Genomic DNA, 18601 nt, shown 5'->3' on the forward strand with positions numbered 1-18601 from the left:
TCCAGAGAGAGGTTGAGATTAAATTAGGTACTCTTGAAGCAAATCTCCAGCCACATCTTGCCAAATATAACAGTGTTACAGGTACTACAAAAAGATAATGAGAAAAATACATATTGTTTTATTAATTCTCATATATTACACATTTATAAAGTAGTACTAGTTATGATAAAAGCAAAACCCATTATAAATTAGAAAATTCAGAGGTCACACCAATCAAAAAACAGTCACAATAGCATTCATGCTTTGACATTTTAGTGAACAGATCTGTATTTGTAACAATGTTTTAATTAAAAAATAAATAAATTACTAATCAGTGATTGATACCATGTTTAATAAAATGATCATGAGGAGATCTGTGATGTTTTATATCTGCTAGGAATAGGTATAACAATTAGGGCTTCCAGTTCAGATTCCAGAGAAACATCTTTCTTCCATTGCATTTTTCTCTTTTCCTTGTGTGCCAGCTCTTATAAAACAAGATACCACAGGATTTAATTCTAAAAATCTAATATTACTGCCTTGTGGTGAACTGAATACTACAGATTCCTGCTTGATAATACTGTCTCATGGGATTCCTGTGTGGTAACAGAATCTCCCAGGATTCCTGCCTGGTAACCATATCTCACTGGACTTTGGTAGTATTTCTCCCATTGGATAACCCCAGCCCCACCAAATAAGCAGTCATAAACCTTACGCTCTCATTATTTTACATGACATTATTTCACTAAAGTCAGATCCTGCACTGATTGAATCAGTGTTCTTCCCCACCTCCCCACAACTGATTTTCACTACGTTACAATCAGGGCTCCAAGAAAAAAGGAGTACGTTATTTGTTTGACAAGAAAAACATTAAGAAATACATTCAAAGCAGCAATAATAGACACATTTCATGGCTGGCTTATTTTGATAGTATTATTCAACTTCTGCAGGACTTACACTTTGTCTTTAACTGTATGTGGACTAGAAAGCTTTATGTTGTTCTGGAAGTGAGATATTACAACCGATCTTCCTTATGCAATGCTATCTCTGTATTGTTACAAATCTGAGCAATTGTAGTATAGTTAAAAATTACTAATACTGTAGGCCAAATCAAAGAGTGATGGACCCTATGAAGAATTATTCAGAAAGGTTTGTGCCCTGGGGTTGGGATGCCCCAATAGGCACCAGTGCAGGGCTTGACTACTGCCCTCCGAGCACAGAGTGGCTTTAGCAGAGCTCTGAGCAGCTGAAGCTCTGGCTGAGCAAGAGAAGGACATCTGGAAAGACAGACACTACTAGGGCTTGAACCACCATGAGGGCATCTGCAGAATAAATGTTGGGGATGAAAAAGATAGGCAGGCACCACTTTCTATTAATGCATTGTATCTCCTGCCTCATGTTCAGACAAATAAATGCATGTAAGCCATTTTTTCCTTTTCATAGCTGTCTTTCAGTCTGAATATAACACTCAATACTTCAGAATCTTATGGCTTTTTGGAGCCCAGGAGCTCTTGAATCCAGACCCTGCTTTGACACCAACTTTTCTCCGCTCTTGATCAAGTCATTAAACCTCAAAGCTGTCAGACACAAGTGTCTGTGGTAATAATCCCTGACTACTTCATGTTATTTTTGGGAGGGTCAGTAAAGATTCTGAAGGTGAAAATATGACTGACATACTTGATAGTGGGTCTGCCAAGAAATCCTAGAATTCCCAGGCAGTTCAGCTGCCTGAATTACAGTTAGAATTGGCAGGGACGTACACAGGTGAAAGGCATTCAGGAACATCACTGGCTTTGGCTCTGGATGGCACTTTGGTACCCGCTGTGATGACCAGAATGCCCATATGTTCTGACCATTTCTACAGGGGTGATTGAAACCAGGAATGGTGTCAGTCTGGGATCTGTGTCTCTGCGCCTTTTAGGCGCCTTTTAGGGTGCATCTTGCTTCTTGGGCAGTGAATTGAGAAAAATGTGTTCGAGACTTGTGGAAATATCTGCAGGCAGCCTGGACAACGAAAACAGGAAAAACAAAACACTTCTTACCAGGGGCTTCAGACAGCCTCTTAAGGGGGCACTCATGACTTTCTTGTGAGTCACTACCCCAAAATACTGTAAGTGCTATTCGTTCAGCGGGGCTCGCGCTGCAAGCTGGAAACAATCTAGGGAACTCTCATCTTCAGGTTGGTGGGGGCTGGCAGCATGCATGCTCTCTCACTGGGAACGAGGGGCGAGATGAGAAAGAGCACGGTTTCGAAATTGCTCTCATGCATGCTGTGGAGAGTGGAGCTGAGGGTCCCCTTTGCAGCTCTCATGGGAACAGCGAGGATTTTTTTGTGCCTGGGGGGTAGCTATGGCTAGGTAAAGTTGATGCAAACTGGGAATACAAAGAAAAGGTGCAGAGGCTGGGGGAGAAGCATGAAAATTCCTGCCACTGCCTGCTCAGTTGTCTGCTTGGAAGAGTCAGGGAGAAACTTTGGTGTATATCCCATTTATAGCCCAGAGGACCTTCTTAGAACCTGAAGCCCTATTGCTATAAAAATAGGGGAGAATCCATAAAAGCAGCAGCATCTCATATATAGCACAAATCTTCTCTTACAAGATAGGCAAGAAGCTAAATGCTGTAATTAGAAGTTCACCGAGTTATTTTTTGTATGTTGCATCTAATGACACAGAACATGGACTCCTGATTGAATACCAAGGCAGTAAATCAATGGAGGGTCTTTGCTACCGTTCATGAAATGCTCCAGCTGTGCTCCAAAGGATTATAATGTCAACAGAACTCTTGATTTGAATCACAGCCTTGCCTTCACTCAGGGGCCATATATTAGTCTTGAAAAGCAGGCAGTGTTTCATCGCTCATAGAAAAGAGAATTGCTGAGCTGAAAATAAAATGATGATGTAGGGGAGAAACACTGCAACACAGCCAAAGGAGAAGTATGGCAAATTTAAGCGAAACCCTCTTGAAATTTGAACATTATTATTCCATGTTTGAAGAGTTTAAGATAAGTTTCACAAGTTTAAATTTAATTCTTCCTGATACTTGCAGACAGTGCTGAGCCACCTGATTAAGTGCTTAATGTTGTGAATCCTCAGAGCTTCACCAAAGCCAGTAGAGCAATGCCAATTGACCTTAGACAAAGATCTGGCCCTAACATAGGGTATGATATGTACCAGCAGTCCCAAGAACCAAAACTTGTATCTTCTTAGAAATTTGTCCAGAGAACAAATATCTTTCGGCGTATAACTTGTGGTTATGTTTCTGCTTTCAAGCATGTACAAATAACAAAAAATAGGCTGTAGCCCACAGAGCTAAATTCCTGAAGGTGGTGTAAAAGGTGTAGTTTTGCCTTAACAAAACACTTGAAGTTTCCCAGGAATCTTTTGACATTCAGCAGGTGTTCTCTTGCAATGATTGTAATAAATCTTAGCAACTCACATGCAACCAGGCAAAAAAAAAAAAAAGGCAAAAAAAAAAAAAAGCTAAAGACTCTCCTGATGATAACCTTGAAGCTGTTGACGAGGTCACAGTGGTAGTGTCAGTATAGTGTCAGTAGTGTCATACTGCAGTTTGCACATGTTCTTACTTTTTTTATTTCTATAGGAATCAGCTGCTGCCAAAGTACACATGATACAACCTAGAATCTTGATTATCCAAAGCTCAGTCATAGTCTCTGCTTCCTATAATACAGTTCTATCCCTGGTATTTATTGCTTACAGTGAAAAGTATCTCAGTTGTTCAAAACCGTAGTTACTCAGATTCAGTAACTGGACTCATTAAATCAATTTGCAGTTAATATGGTGAATCCAAAACCATTTTCACTCTCATAATGGTACTGAAGAAATACAAAAGTTTGCATAAAATTATTCAAAAAGGGAAAAACTTCACTTTAAATACTTCTCTTGAAAAAAAGGAAGAGATATCACAGAGCTCCTGGAACTTTGTGCAGGTTTATATCTTTACAAGAGCAAGAAAACTGGCCGTTACCCCTCTCTGAAATATGTAGTTAATTGAAAGCCCTGCTTTTCACAAGCACCAATGTGGAACACCAGCTCAAGTACAACGGGGTTGGAGAGTTGAGCCAAGTTCCTGAAATGCAATACCAGTTTCTATTGCACATACTCTTGCAAAGTCACAATTCCTGCCGAGGATGACATTAGCCTGTTTTCTGGCCTTGCATGCAGTTTATTTTGGTTCCCCACCACCCTGTGTGAGGAGTGCACAGAGCTTTGCCAGCTCCTGCTCCCTCTGCCGGCGGCAGGATTGTGCCCAGGGCTCTTGCCCAAGGTGGCTGCCATGATAGCTTAGTGGTTGCCATCAGATGATCCAAGAGCTTTCCCACAAACACTGTGCATCTCCTTGCTGTATTGCATAACATGAACTCATCTTCTGGCGGGGTCTTTAAGTTCAAATATACATGTCACCAAAGTAAACTGTTAAAACATTTTACTGGCTTGCCATCACAAACAGTTAAATTAAATGAAAAAAAAAGAATATGAGTTTGTTTCAAAATTAAGTGAACTTGAAGTATCACATCTGCAAGTAAATGTTGTCACTGGTGCGTAAAAATGCATTTTACGAGTCTCAGTCACAGTGCTTTATTCCTGGAAGTATGTGCAGGAATTTTCTTTACTTTTCATCCATTTTCTCTACAAATTTCACGGAGGCAGCAGCACCACAACATCAGCTCAAGGTGTAAAGGTACTTTTCTTAACCTTCTCCGCTTGTATTTCAGTCTGTCCATGTTTCTTGTCTAAGTCTGGTTTGTCAAGATTACATAGAGAAGAGGCACAAAGTGTCCTTCGGTCTTTCCACAGCTTTTTGACCAAATGTTTCACTATTTTCTAAAAATATATTTCTTACTTTGTTTAGCTATACAAGTTCTTTACGTAGGCCATAACCTAGATTTGCTCCAAAACCTAGTAGGAAAGCATACTTTTGCCTACCATTCTAACTCACTTTTAAAATGGGAACCTTGTTCCAATATTCAAATGCAGGATTATTCTACATATGCAGCTTATAAATTGAATTATTTTATATATATATATATATATTTAATAAGAATTCTTTGTTTTATGAATTTGGATTTTTTTCATCCCACTAGAGGCATGATGAAAAAATCATTAAAAATGTAGCAGATAGGAATTTTTCTGTTGAAAAGAAGTTACATGGAGTGTTTGACCTGTGCCATGAGATAGAACAATGTCATTGCAAAAACCACAAATGTTTTCATGTGGATCTATTATCAAAAAAGCTTTCTTAGTTTTTGCTCTTTGTAGAGAAGCCAATGTTTGTTAGAGTTCAAAACAGGAAGCAGTATTAAGTTTACACTGAAGTAATCTTACCTTGTACTGAGATATGGGGCAGAGTCCATCCTAATCCTTTAGAAAAAGGTATTAAAGGAAAGTTAGACTAGTCTTCTTCCTTTTTTCCCAAGGAAGTATTTAACCTGGTCAGACTCCATCTGTTTTTTGTCTTGCCCCAGGATCTCTTTGCATAGTGACAAACCCAAAAGGCTACACAATCAAATGTAGGCCCTGAGTTCAGACCCTGCTACCTTTCTCTCCAGCAGCTGAAGCCTTATATTTGCCCACAGATGAGGTTTCGGAAGTGTTCTTTTGTGGGTTTGTTGCAGCCCCTTGGAGATACACAACAAGCAGCCATTAGCCTGGACACATCCCTTATGAAGAACTAAGGAGTAAAGAGTTGACTCTGGTCAGAAACCATTGGACTGAGTTCGCGAAGAAGGGGAAAAAAATGGGATCACCCTGACCATTTATCCATTTATATTAGGAAACTTTTTTTTTTTTTTTTTAAGGGAAAATCTCAGTTCTGAAGAATCCTAGACCCCCTCTGGGAAGATCTGGGAACAGCTCAATTTCCTATGGCTATTTTTGAAATGCATGAACAGCAAAGAACTGGAGATGCAATGAGCTCATCATTCAGAACTGGGGAAAGAAACGGTTAATCTGATCCAGAGGGTTTTCTTTCCATACGCCCTACTGAATATGGCTAACAGATCCTCTGAGCAGACAGACTATGGGACACAAATAAACACAGTTTCTGCTGCTGTAGTTTTAGACCCATGTTGCCATGAAAAAATGTCTAAGGATTTAAGGATAATTTTCAGTTGGTTTCATGGTCTGAGCAACACATGCCTGGGAGACTCCATTGTCTGAGCAGTGTAAACCAAGCATATATTATCATACCATAACTATTCCATACCGAGTAACGTATGTCACCTAACTTCTAGTGCTACTGTCTCAGGTTGTCTGCAGGCTTCTTTCAGACTACTTCATTTCTGGCGGCATAAAGAAATGTTTGTGTGACTTCTAGTGGGAATGTAAAAAGAAGGTGTAGCTAACACCTTTCTTTTAGCTAACACCTGTGTCAGGCACTTGGCTGAGCCATACCTTCCTAGTCTTTTGTTTTGTTTTTATGATTTTAGAAAGGTGCCAGCGTATGGGGAAATCTCTGCTCTGGTTCTCCAAGGGGTGCATGATCCCAGCTGCACCAGGCCTTCAGGTGCTCCTGCCATAGTTGAGCACTACGGATGTAGCCCTCTAGAGTCAGTTCTCTGTTGAAAAGCTGGGCGACCCACTCATCTCTCTGGTGACTGTTTCTTTTAAAAGTCTATCACAAAGTTTCTTTGAAGTCATCCAGCACATCATAATTACACTCTCCTCATTACACCTGAAGAGATTTAACTGGCTCACAAACCTGAGTATCTGAACTTGAAATTGCATTAAGTAGTTGAACTGTAAAAAGTAAATTTGTGAAGATGTCTGAAATTGCATTAAATAGTTGGAACTGTAAAAAGTAAATTTGGGGAGATGTGTCCCATAGCCACTCTATTAATGTTTATTATCTCACTACCATCTGATCTATGCAGGACATTGCAGGAGACTCATGCACAAGCAATCCTTTCCTTGGTTCTAAATGATCAATAGCTTCCTAGCTTCCTTCTTAATTCTTTTTTTTTTTTCATTAGCATCAGCATATCTCTAAATTCTACCCACAGATAAATCACTATTCTTCAAATCCAAACAGTTCAGACTGCAGTAAAGATCCTACAGCATTTAGGATTGTTACTGTAGGAAAACACAGCATTTTCTTTAATGTGTGAAGACTCTGAGCTTGTTTTTGTGGTCAGAAAGGGGATGCATCCTGGATTTCAGAAAGTCTTCTGCTATGCATCGGTGGCATCTAAACTATTGCAGAACTAAAACAGGATAGAGTTCTCTTTAACTGTCTAAATTTGGAGGTGGCTTGAGAATGCTAACAAAGGAGGACAGTTACCATCAACTGTTCTTTAATTATAGATCTGCTTGTTCACCTTCCCAAATCCTTCAAACCTTCCAAAAGGAAACAGGAGACATTTGAACTTGAGCACTGCTGCAAACTTCAAAGGCACTGGTTAAGATAGCTTTAAAAAAAAGCAACTCACAATCAGTTCAACACATTTTCTCCCAATGTACAAAACATTTCACCAGTAAAAATTAAAGAAAAAAAGAACAGAAATCTTCTTCAACAGATGAGGAAGCAGATACACAGAACTAATGAAACTACTGCCTTATCCAAGCTATTTGGCTCTGGTGTTGTTTTTAGTTCTTACAGGGGTACAGATTTCCCAAATTTTTGTAGGGACTTAGCACACATACTTTCTCTCTCTTTCTCCCTCTTTTTCTACAAATTCTTGCTGCTGAAATAAACCTTCTGAGCATTACAGTTATGGGCAATGCTCTCATCTGACAAACAGTACACCCAAAAACCAAGGCACCTTTTACTTACAAAAAAATAACTATTTTATTCACATGGGCCCCAAACCGTTCATTGCATGCATTTACAGAAGACTCAAAGTACTCCAGAAACCCTCACTTGAAAAAAATGGCAATATGCCATTAGCATAGCAAAAGCTCAGAATCCGTGTTCCTTTTTTAAAATGTCATTACTGGAACAAAGAAAAAATAATGCTTCCATCCCTGGAGCTGTGGTGACATGCTGGGAGGACCAGAAGCAACCAAGGGGTGATTGAAGTCATCTCACTTCCACTTTTTAAGCTCAAAAAGATGCAGTAGTATCTGTCCAGATCTAGTCTGGCAGAAGACACTCTTTGCAGTCTCCTGTATTTGACATGCTACCTTCCCTCCACTGTCCGTGACCTCCCCACACAAGGAACAGAGGCTGACGAGACCCTTGGTGACCACAGCCATATTCCATGTTGTAGCACAGGCAGGTCATGATCACTTGCATCCTGGAGCCAGGAAAATGAAGTGTGGAGACAGATCCCAGTTTACCCCAGACCACCACGTCAGCTTGGGCCACACGACAAAACTTGAAGCCCAAACTCCAGCATCAGATTTTTACCCGCAAAGTCTGAAGGGCTTGTTCTTCCTTCACTTGGAAATGGTATCAGATGTAACTTGTATTATGTACATGCTAAATGACTGTTACCATAAAGAATATTCTAACATGATAGATTTGAACCTGGAAGAGTTTATGCATTTCATCCCACTGTATGCTCTTTCACTTGTTTGTTTCTTTGATAGTGTATTTCACCAGTAAAGGATTGTTTTTGTGTCCAGTAGAAAGATACTATATTTATTACCAATAAAAACAGCTTGCATTCCTAAAGGAGAAAGGTAAGGTCCTTTTGTGCACAGATTATGTTTTGATAAGATAGATCACAGCAGTTCTTATCAAGATCTGTTTGGTAGAGTGGCACACTGATCTCCTTGCAAATGTTTATCTCTTAGAAAAAAATTCTGCAGGCAAACAATGTGTAAATGGTTGTCTTAATTGAAAGTCTCTTTTTACAAGGCCTTCAGAATATTACAGGTAATTAAAATTGAAACATTTAATTCCAGGAGTATAAAAATATATAGGAAATCCTTTGCTTTGGACACACACCTGTAACTGTATTTTCTGTATGTATATTACATTCAGTAGTTTCATGATTGCTAAACTTAGAAATGTTTGACTTAGTTTGTTTTAATATGTTTTCAGAGAGGAACATTGTAAACCACTCTCTTCCAGTACAATCCTTGAGTTTTTGAGGCCAGAGAAAGGATTTCTCACTTTTAATGCCATTGATTATACATTTTTCAGAGAAAAATTACATATAAATATGCAATACATATACATATAAATATGAAGAATCTTATCGTTTATATAAAATAAAAACAAGCACTAAGATTCAAAGTTTTCATCGCCATTGTTAACAGCTTTATTTTCTGAGGTTGTTGTCTGAGCGGGAGATTCTGGACTTCAGTGCATAACTGTGGCGGGGTGCACAGGGCAAAGGTTTTGGCTATAACTCAAAGAGGCTTTTCAAGGGCATTGTTTTGTGATGTCTCATACTGCCCTGACTGGCTACAATTTTAAATATATTCACTTGATTGCTCCTCTGAGCTCATATTTACTGATGAGGCTGTGAATCAAACAGCTGATGACTAATATCAGCATATTATAACAGCTTTGCTTTCTAGATTTTTTTTCAGCCTGTACTGTTCTGGATGGGAGTAAACCTTCTGAAAGCTGGAGGAGTAACTCAGTTCAGGCAATTATAAGAGAGAGTTAAGCCTTGTCAACCAAACAGTTGAACTAATACCAGCCCCTTTCCAAAACCAGGTCCATGCAACCATCCAAATCAAAGGCATGTGTGGTCAAAAGGATTTCTTTGCTTATTGTTTTGCAGAGGGTTGTGCAATGGTGAAGAAACACAGGAAAAAAAAAAAAAAAACATCAGGAAGTAAAGCTGGAAACTCAAGAACTCACAAAAAGGATTGCAGCAAACAGGGAAGGCTTGGGCCTAGGTACTGCCATTAAAAAATCTCACTAAAAAATCTTCTCCAGAATTATTTCATTCTTGTGGTGACTGAGGAAAACAAAGTTTATATGTTCTATGTAAATAAATAAGGTTATCTTGGAAACATCACCAGTATCACTTCTAAATATTCAGTGCTGGGGGCATAAGTGTGAAGCAGTTTCCAAGTAAAAACGGGGTGCACCACTATTTCTTGGTGAAGGCTTGTGGAAACAGGTACCAGACCTATAGCAAGCGGTGAAACAAAGAATCTCAGGATGACAGAGGAATGACACTCAATGAGAGAGAAAATCCACTCTGAGAAAGTGGAGAAAAATGTGTGAGTAAATTGGGAAATAATTCATGCTTTGTAACAGTTATTCAACATGGGGTAGCAATTTATGTTTCATAAACAACCATTGCTTTTTATGAACAGAGGACCACAAAAGTACTAACATAATCACCAAAGACCAGAATATTTGTCATGGAGTTTTGAGCAGTTTGAGAGCTATGATGGGCTGAATAAAGGACTAGAAAAACTGTTTCAGCTATAAATCAAAAGTTATGGATCAGTCTGGAAGGGCACCTGCATCAAGCATTTGACCAATTTCTTCCCTCTTAATTTCCTTCAGCGAGGAGTTACCACATTGTCGCAGCTCAGACAGCACCATATACCTCAGCTGAAGAAACTCCAAATGCTGTCAGCTTTGCTACAGAACTTGAATCATTTATTAGAGCAGTGCACAGGAGAATGAGCAAGTGTATGGAAACTCTGCTAAGTTATCCTATTAGATTCTGGTCCAAAGAAATAAAATGAGTTATAGGATACAGCTGGGATAATTATTGTGAATAGGATTTCAGCCTGTCTGTGTCTAAGAACTGTGGAATTAAAGGTTACTAAAAGAATATTAAGTAATGAATGTCTGCAATGAAAAGTATTTCAACAAGAACATCCTCTTTACTTTGCACAGATTTTCCAATGGCTCCTGATTTAGAGGACATCGTGCTGCCTGACTAGTCCTGTGCAGATCCCATTTCCATTTTCAGTTATTTTGTAAGAGCAAAAAAATTTGGGAACATAGTGCACCATTACCTATAACCTATTTAAAACCTAGATCTATTCTGTGTGCACCACTTTATGTTACTTCAATGTACATAATTTCAGTGTCTTTTTGCATGTCATTGGTAAGCAGATTTTTAAAAAATCTGATTTTCTTATTCAAACACAATTTCTTCCTTTGTTGGAATATTACAAAAAAGATACGAAGGTGGAAGTAAAATTGAGTATACGTTTTGGTATAAAGACACCTCTAGGTGTTCATATTTATAGGGATGTAAGCAGTGCTAAACCTATGACTGCTAGGCTTAGTAAAGTCATTTTATATATTCATTTTAATTCTCTCTTTCACAAAATTCTCCCCTTGGTGATGAAAGATTTCACTGATGGGTATTAAAATATCATACTGTTATTCAGCAGATAGCCCATAAGAAGACCTTCATGTCATTATGGCTTCAAATGGGATTTGTACCTCTCTGTTTCCATGTAATGTCGTATTTAACTTACAGATCTTTTGTTAAATTCCGGTTGAATGCTTATTTCAGCACAGTTTCTCTTTTCTCCAGCTGTGTTGTGTCAAAGACTAATTCTAGGAAGTGAAGAACACAGGGCAAATCTCATTGAAATTATTAGTATTTGTGTTTGTCAAGTGCATCTAAATCTTTCTATTGTTCTATCGTTTCCAGTATGTTCAGAGAAAATATTAAAGTGTAACCCTTTGCTAAAAATTGAACTTGTAATGTGGACTCCTCTCAGCTTTGCAAAAGTTAATTTCCAGAACAAGAGTATAAAAATGTATAGAAACAGATTTTTGTGGAATTAACCAGAACTCAAGATCATTAATCTCAGTCTAGAGTTACGGCAAGAAAATAATAGGCATTTAAAAAGAAAGGAAAAGCAGAACACAGCATCCACCTTAAACTGGTGAGTCACTACAGATTTGTGTGTTCAACGTGACTGTTTTTTTTTCCCAAATAGTTAAAACGTATTTACATATTTCACCTAGAACTAGAAATTCCTGTAGAAAACTCAGCTAAAGAAAAGTACTTAATAAATATTCTCACCCTCAGTGCCAAATTTTCCTATATCACAAGTTTAGCCAATACCACAAGCTCAGCTTTCACATCATACTTGGGACCTATTTTAGGAGAGGATTTATCAAATGGTAAATACGTATATTGCTAATGTTTGGCAAATGTAAATGCCACTTTACCAACATTCATTTATTTGAATGATGAGGTCAGGAGTCTTATTTCTTTAATTAAACAAATTCAGAAATACTGCAGTAATGCGTCTGTTGAAAAATTTAAAGTAGCTTACAGTTTCAGGTTTCTTGAACGGTCATGGAAAAAGAATAATTGATACTAAATGATCATATAATAAAAATAAATATATGTTAGTTACAAGATAAACCAGTTTTCCGATTCCTGTGTTCCATACAAATAGAAATGTAGTCTTTTATGAGCAACTGCCGAAAGAGCCATGAAAGTGCTATGCTTCCTCTGTAGACACAAAATTGGTAAGTGTAAAATGTTCATATGATCTGGGAGGACAGAGTCACAGAGATAGTACCCTATGGTGAGCTAGAGTGAAAATACTAGCAATTATTTTTTTTAAAGAAAAGAAAAATGTGAAAGCCATCGACAGAATTATTATATCAAACTAAATTACATTTGAATGTGCCTTAGCTTATCTCACATCTTATTTACCATGGATAATAATTCTAAAACAGCTAAAAGTAAGTGGTGTGACTTTCAGGTATATTATACAGTGTATCAAAGATGCCCATGTTAATGCTTGCCATACAATCACAGCTGTTAGTTTCTTTTAGTAGTATTTTGAAGACTCTCATTCACTTCCAGTCCCAACACAAGGTCCCCCCACCCCATTAGCGTCCTCTCCTTCTTCGCTGGTTCTTACTGGGAGGCTTCAGGAGGCTCTCTCGATATCTTGTATTTGTGTGAAACAGTCGGACCATTCATGGTCTTTGTTATCCAATACTCTGGGCAGAAAGAGAGAGGATTTCTGTGTCCTGCGAGTTTTAAAGCCCCTCCTGGGTCGTCCCTTCCCATTGATTGAGACATACCAGAGTCTCTCTGCACTGGCTTTGCGCTTCGTGCTGGCTCCGTTAGGTACAGTCCGGTACAGACGGGATGCGTAGGTGTTGTAACCCAGCTCGTGGATCCTCTCCACAAACTCACACTCTGTGTTATAACTCTCCTGGAAAGCAACACGGAAAAGATTAAGAAAGGCTATTCAGGCCATAGCTCTCTTTTACCTCAAACAGATTGGACTAAAGTCATATGCAAGACTCGGCTCAGTTTTAGGCAAAGTGCAGCAACAAGTGATAAGAAAACCTTGGAGAGGTGCTACCAAAGGTAGCTCTTCCTCTCTCAGAAGAGCTGGGCCTGAGCTGCAGTGTGGTGAGGAGCCCGCTGCCACCAGCAGGAGAGTGCTCTGTGGGTCAGAAACAAAAAATGGTATGTGAGTAGGAATTAATAGCTCCTCTGGTTGTTCAGCTGTAAATTTAATTTGTTTGTGCTTACAGGCCTAAATATGCCTGTGAGCCACCGGGTGGATGATTTAATTGCGGCCTACCAAACTTTGTCATTAAAAAGGGAAAATCCTGTAGCTGAATATATAATGTGACACTTTAATTGGTATATTAGTAGCTAAATACACCTGTGGTCTGTTATAACCAGTTTATTGCAATGTTTTGAGCTGTAAACAACGCGTTTACGAAACTTCTTTGCTCACTTCAGCACAACAAAATGAAAACACCTTGCCCACCTGCGTGTTCCTCCAAAATGCCAGGCTGCTCCTTTATCACAAACTGTAAGGGAGAGTACGTACCCATCCCGAGGACTCACATTTTACATGATCTATCAAAACTTTCCAACTTTCCTCATGTTCTCAACTGAGAGAAAACTGTGTGTGAGAGCCTGGCATGAGGAACTCCTTCCTCCTCTCTGGGAGCAGTAGAAGCAGTACAAATAAAGGACATCCCACACTGTACATCTTTTTCTTAACTACTGAATTGTCTTTGCTCTATCTGTGAGATAAAGACATCAGTATCTAACATTTAAGGCACAGAGGCAGAAGGGAACTGCTATCATGGTCTTTATGGAGGTTTACCTTTAGAAATGCCTCTGAGGACTTGGAGAGGACACAGGTGGCCAGGCTGGGGCCCGAAAAGCCATAGGCTCCATTAGCAACATGTCTTTAATGCTGTTCGCTCACCAGAAATGCTGATAGGCATTTAACAAGATTTTAAAAGACTCCACATGTCTCAGTTTCACAGCTGTAAAACGGAAGTGCCCTTCCTTGCGAGGACAACGTTTTGCACATGCTGTGGTGCTGGAGCCCATGCAAGTACCATATGTGGGTAGATTTCTGTTGCTGTCTGCCTCAGATCTGGCTGTAGAGGATTTATCATGGAAGATAAACTTCAAGGATTATCACAATGTACTAAGGACACAAAGGAGTTCTGCAGATTCAACAAACTTATTTTATTGACATGGGGAAATTGGTGAATCAAGGGATAACTGAGTTACACCAGTACCATTTCATAAAATGCTTCCTGTATCATTATCCCTAAAGAAATCAGACTTATTTGAAACTGGGAGCTTGCACAAGTTCTTGTCCAGTAACATCCATGAAGTAGTCAGCCAGTTTTTCTAGGCAAGCAAACCCAGGAAGTTTCTCCTGAGCTTAGCCCTCACCCTTTACTTGTCCTGTGAAAAAAGCTGGAATTCAATAGCTGTGCCTGAATTGCCCCTCCAGTTCTGAAACAGTCTGTCTCAAACTTGAGCTGGACACCCTTATTTAATTACAATATTAACTGGAAGCATAGCAGTGGTCAGCCTTAACTCTGGCACAGCAAAGATAGTATGTCCTCATTCCACCTCAGCTGCACTTTCCTTTGCCAAAATTGTTTGTTGCCTGGTGCTCTGTACCAGCAGAGAACCTTCATCTTTACAAAGGGGCCCTTTAATTAGTGGGCATCATGAGACACATTCCAGAATCTGGTTCGCAAACACTATCAGGACGACACTCTTGAGAAGGAGGAGTAAAATACATTAGAACAGGGGAGGTGACTGAGTTGATTGTGTTACCTACGTTGCATTCACAAGGAAAAATCCCATGTGTCTTGAGAATGCATTATGCCACTCAAATAAATAGAATTACATAAAATGACTATTTGGAGGAAGAAGACTTCACATAGCCATACTTTACCCTATTCATATCTGCTTTCCTACCACAGGATTCCTGGAGAAACTGCACAGTATGGTTGTTACACAGTGGCAGATCACAAGATTGCTAGGGAAGTAATCAAAGACACTGGAAGAAATTCAAGTAGGTAGGTAATACGTATAGTGTACACACTGGCTAATAGGCCTTTGTATGTGCCTGTGTGTAAAGAAGTCTAAGCTAAAGTATTTTATTCACGGAGGGGAAATACTGTCTGGGCTGAGGGCAAGGCTCCCACTAATAACAGCAGAGCCCAGATATTACCTCAAAGATAGAGACAAAAGTTAAAGGAGTAGAATAAGGTGTTTATTTTCACCTTTATGTTCTTATACCTTCTCATACTTCCTTTCCTTGCTAGAGCCCTGCCTTTTAGTCCCTGTGAATTCTTTCTCTGTCCAGCCAAATGCTCTGTGAGGAGAAACTCCTGTCGGTAGGTTAGTTTCCTGTGACAGAGATGCTCAATTGTTTCTGGATAATCTTCAACATTTATATCCCCTGCCAGTGTCCAAGACCCATAGTGAATATAAGTATGAGAGCATTTTGAATAGAGATGGGTATTCTGCACCACAAAGGCTGGCTCCTGAGGTCTTTATCAGTGCACAAAATTGCCCAGAACGTTGGCCACATGAAGTACCTTTGCTGAATACATTATTCTGCTTTTGTCTGTACAGACAGTATGAAAGTAATAATGTAGCTTCTTTCTACTTTGTAAAGTACACTGGTCAGGTTACCTGTAACAATTCCAGACAGAAATCTGTTATAACAAAATATATTTTTATATTTATATGTTATAAAAATGTTATAGGAAAAATGAAAAAGATTTAAATCTTTTCTCTATAAACATTCATTTAAAAGAAATCAGTGCTCCCCACTGGACCTGTTCTCCCCACAGGAATTGACAGGCATATGCCAGAGGCTTAACTGAAACTTACCGATGCATAAAGTCTGCCCCTTTTGTTCATGGCCAGGTATCTGCCAGAGAACAGGCCCTTGATGGCAACGATCCCAACATCAACAGCTGTTATTTCAAGGATACCTGGAAACAGAAACAATTGTGAGATTTCTTGTTGTTCCCCATCACATGCAGTTTTCTGAGATCTGTTTGAATGACTGCTTACCTGTAGAGTATGATTTCATAGCTATCACCTGCTCACATCACAATCATACTGCAACCGTATGAACAAAACAAGACTATTATTTGAAACAATGTAAAACAACAAGGATGTTGGAATTGTTTGAGATAATCTCAACAATAAATCCCTTAGATGTCTGATTGAGATTGAACTCTTTCAAAAATGAAAAAGATCTGACACTGAACTACAGGTTCGCTTAATCCTATATGTATATAAGAAAGTTTAAATCCTCTTTAATGCTTAGGAACACAAGAGCTCTTGACTTATTGAAACCAGTCACAAAGCAGTCCATTTCAGGACAAAGCCCTTGCTGAGGTCTCCAGAGGGTAAAACAGAGCATTTCAGAGCCACGTATACAATTGTGAAAGGAACTTGCCAGTTAGGAGGTCAGTGTAGCCCTCCAGACAAGGACAATATGACAGTCTGAGCCAAGTTAAAAGGCAGGAGATGTTTCAGGCCATCAAAGATGGGGTCTCAAACGCTAGAAGGTTATCACAGATACCCTTGGCACAATACCTGCCAAAATGTTTATGCCCAGCCAACCATGCCACCATGCTGACGGTGGCACAAGTGGCTCGGGGGCCGTGCTGTAAGCGCAGGGCTCTCTGGCTCAAACTCTGCTCTCAGTCCACCAGCTGTGGAGTGATGCAGCTGGGTACTGGCGGTGAGCCTGGCACCCAAACCCACTGCTGCCTTCGTGCAATGCTAAAGCAGAGCCGCGCGCCTGTCCCACTTGCAGAGCTGCATTGCTGGCCCGACCACGTCTGTGAGAGTTGGGCTGAGTTGGGTACAGCTGTTTTGAATCAGCCACCGGTTCGCCGCTGAAGGATGTCTCCTCTGGGCTTTGATAGCGAGGGGGTTTTCCTCTAGGAAATAGTGGTTTTCCTTTATGGACTTCAGACAGATCCTGGAGGTCTCCGTGTCTCTGTGTGCCGTCACCAGCCGGGATTTACGCTTCCTGGGGCGGCGGGGCCGGGTGCGGGGGCTCCCGGGGCTCCCCCGGGGCAGCGGGGCGCTGAGCCCCGCTCTCCTCCCTCCCCAACCCCCCCCCCCAAAAAAAAAGCCCCCCGCTCCCGACGGATCCCGTTTCAGCTCAATTACCACCGATCCCCTGCACATGTCGGAGGGGGCAGATGTGGTTCAGCCCGGGGGGAGCCCCTCGGGAGACAGGCAAGCCGGGGAGGGACGAGGGCAGCCTGCAGCCCGCCGAGGGGGGCGGCGGGGCTCAGCACCGGGCTCACGGACGGGACTGGGGACCCCCGGCAGGATGCGGAGAGAGCAGGGCTGGGGTGTCCCGCGGGGACCGAACCCCTCCGCCGCAGCCGGGGTGCCGCCGGGGAGAGGGAGGAAGAGGAGGAGAGGAAGAGGAGGAGGAGCGGGAGCGGGAGCAACCCTGTCCCGCTGCGGGCCCGGCACCGGCATCGCCTCCGTCCCTGCCGCAACTGGTCCTGGCGGACGGCCCTTTCCCCGCTCGGCCCTGCCCGGGGAAAGGTGCGCCCGGTACTCACTGAAGACGCTGTTCTTCTCCAGGGTGCCGTTGATCTTGCCGTTGGGGTGGACCTGCAGGTGGTACTTGGTGGCACAGAAGAGCTTTCTGCGCCTGGGCGCTCCCCCCAGGTGCTCGTAGACGCCGCCGCGGCCCCCCGCATCCCGGCGCGGTCGGGGGTCGCCTGGGGAGGCTCCGGCCGGGCCCGGGGCGCACGGCTGCTGCCACAGGCTCAGGAGCAAGATCCAAATTACGAGCATTGTGGCATGATGGCCGCGGCGAGCAGTCTGCTGGGGCGACGGAGGCTTGGAGAGAGCGGCACCGGGGGTCCCATCAGGGACGTCTCGCTAGCGGCACGCCGGGCTGGCGAAGCGCGCTCCGGTCCGGGTGGCGAAGCATCGGCGAGTTCCTACCGGCCTCGCTCCGGCCCTTTTATCTGTCTCAGATTTACTTAAATCAATAGACATCGGCAAAGGCCACCGAGGAGTCCCAGCTGTTTGTATTAGATGGAGCTGCCGCGATCAGCCTTCTCCTTGGGTTTCCAGCTAGCCAGACGGCACGCATGAGAGACCGGGAGCAGGAGGAGGGGGGAGAGGGAGAGACCCACTGAAATTCGGCAGGAGACCGCGGGGAAAATAGCTGATCGGCAGAGCATAGAAATAAAAGCCGCTTCCTGCAACAATAGCCCGATCTGCGACCAATTGATACAAAGCAGAGGAGGCAAAAGGTATCGGGCTCGTGTGAACTCCCAGAGTGCAGCGTGGATAAAATTACACACACGCAGCATCTCTTCCCGTCGCGCCGCACGCACCCCCCCACGCTCACACCCCCGCCGGGGGGGGCTGCGGCCGCCGCCCTCCGCCCCGCGTATCCCCCGCGGGGCTCCGCCGCCC

At 41.8% G+C, this 18601-nt stretch overlaps 1 protein-coding gene across 1 annotated transcript; it reads right to left on the reverse strand.

Annotated features, from left to right (window-relative positions):
• Positions 1 to 11795: 11795 nt before the first annotated feature.
• On the reverse strand, positions 11796 to 18498 carry FGF3 (fibroblast growth factor 3). Its single transcript, XM_040559686.1, is given in 4 exon segments — positions 11796 to 12815; positions 12818 to 13058; positions 16022 to 16125; positions 17731 to 18498. Coding segments are annotated over 4 exon segments (672 nt in total). The 5' UTR covers positions 17969 to 18498; the 3' UTR covers positions 11796 to 12726.
• Between the last annotated feature and the right edge of the window lie 103 nt (positions 18499 to 18601).

Source organism: Cygnus olor, chromosome 5, assembly GCF_009769625.2.
Source record: "Cygnus olor isolate bCygOlo1 chromosome 5, bCygOlo1.pri.v2, whole genome shotgun sequence".
Classification (NCBI taxonomy): Eukaryota; Metazoa; Chordata; class Aves; order Anseriformes; family Anatidae; genus Cygnus; species Cygnus olor.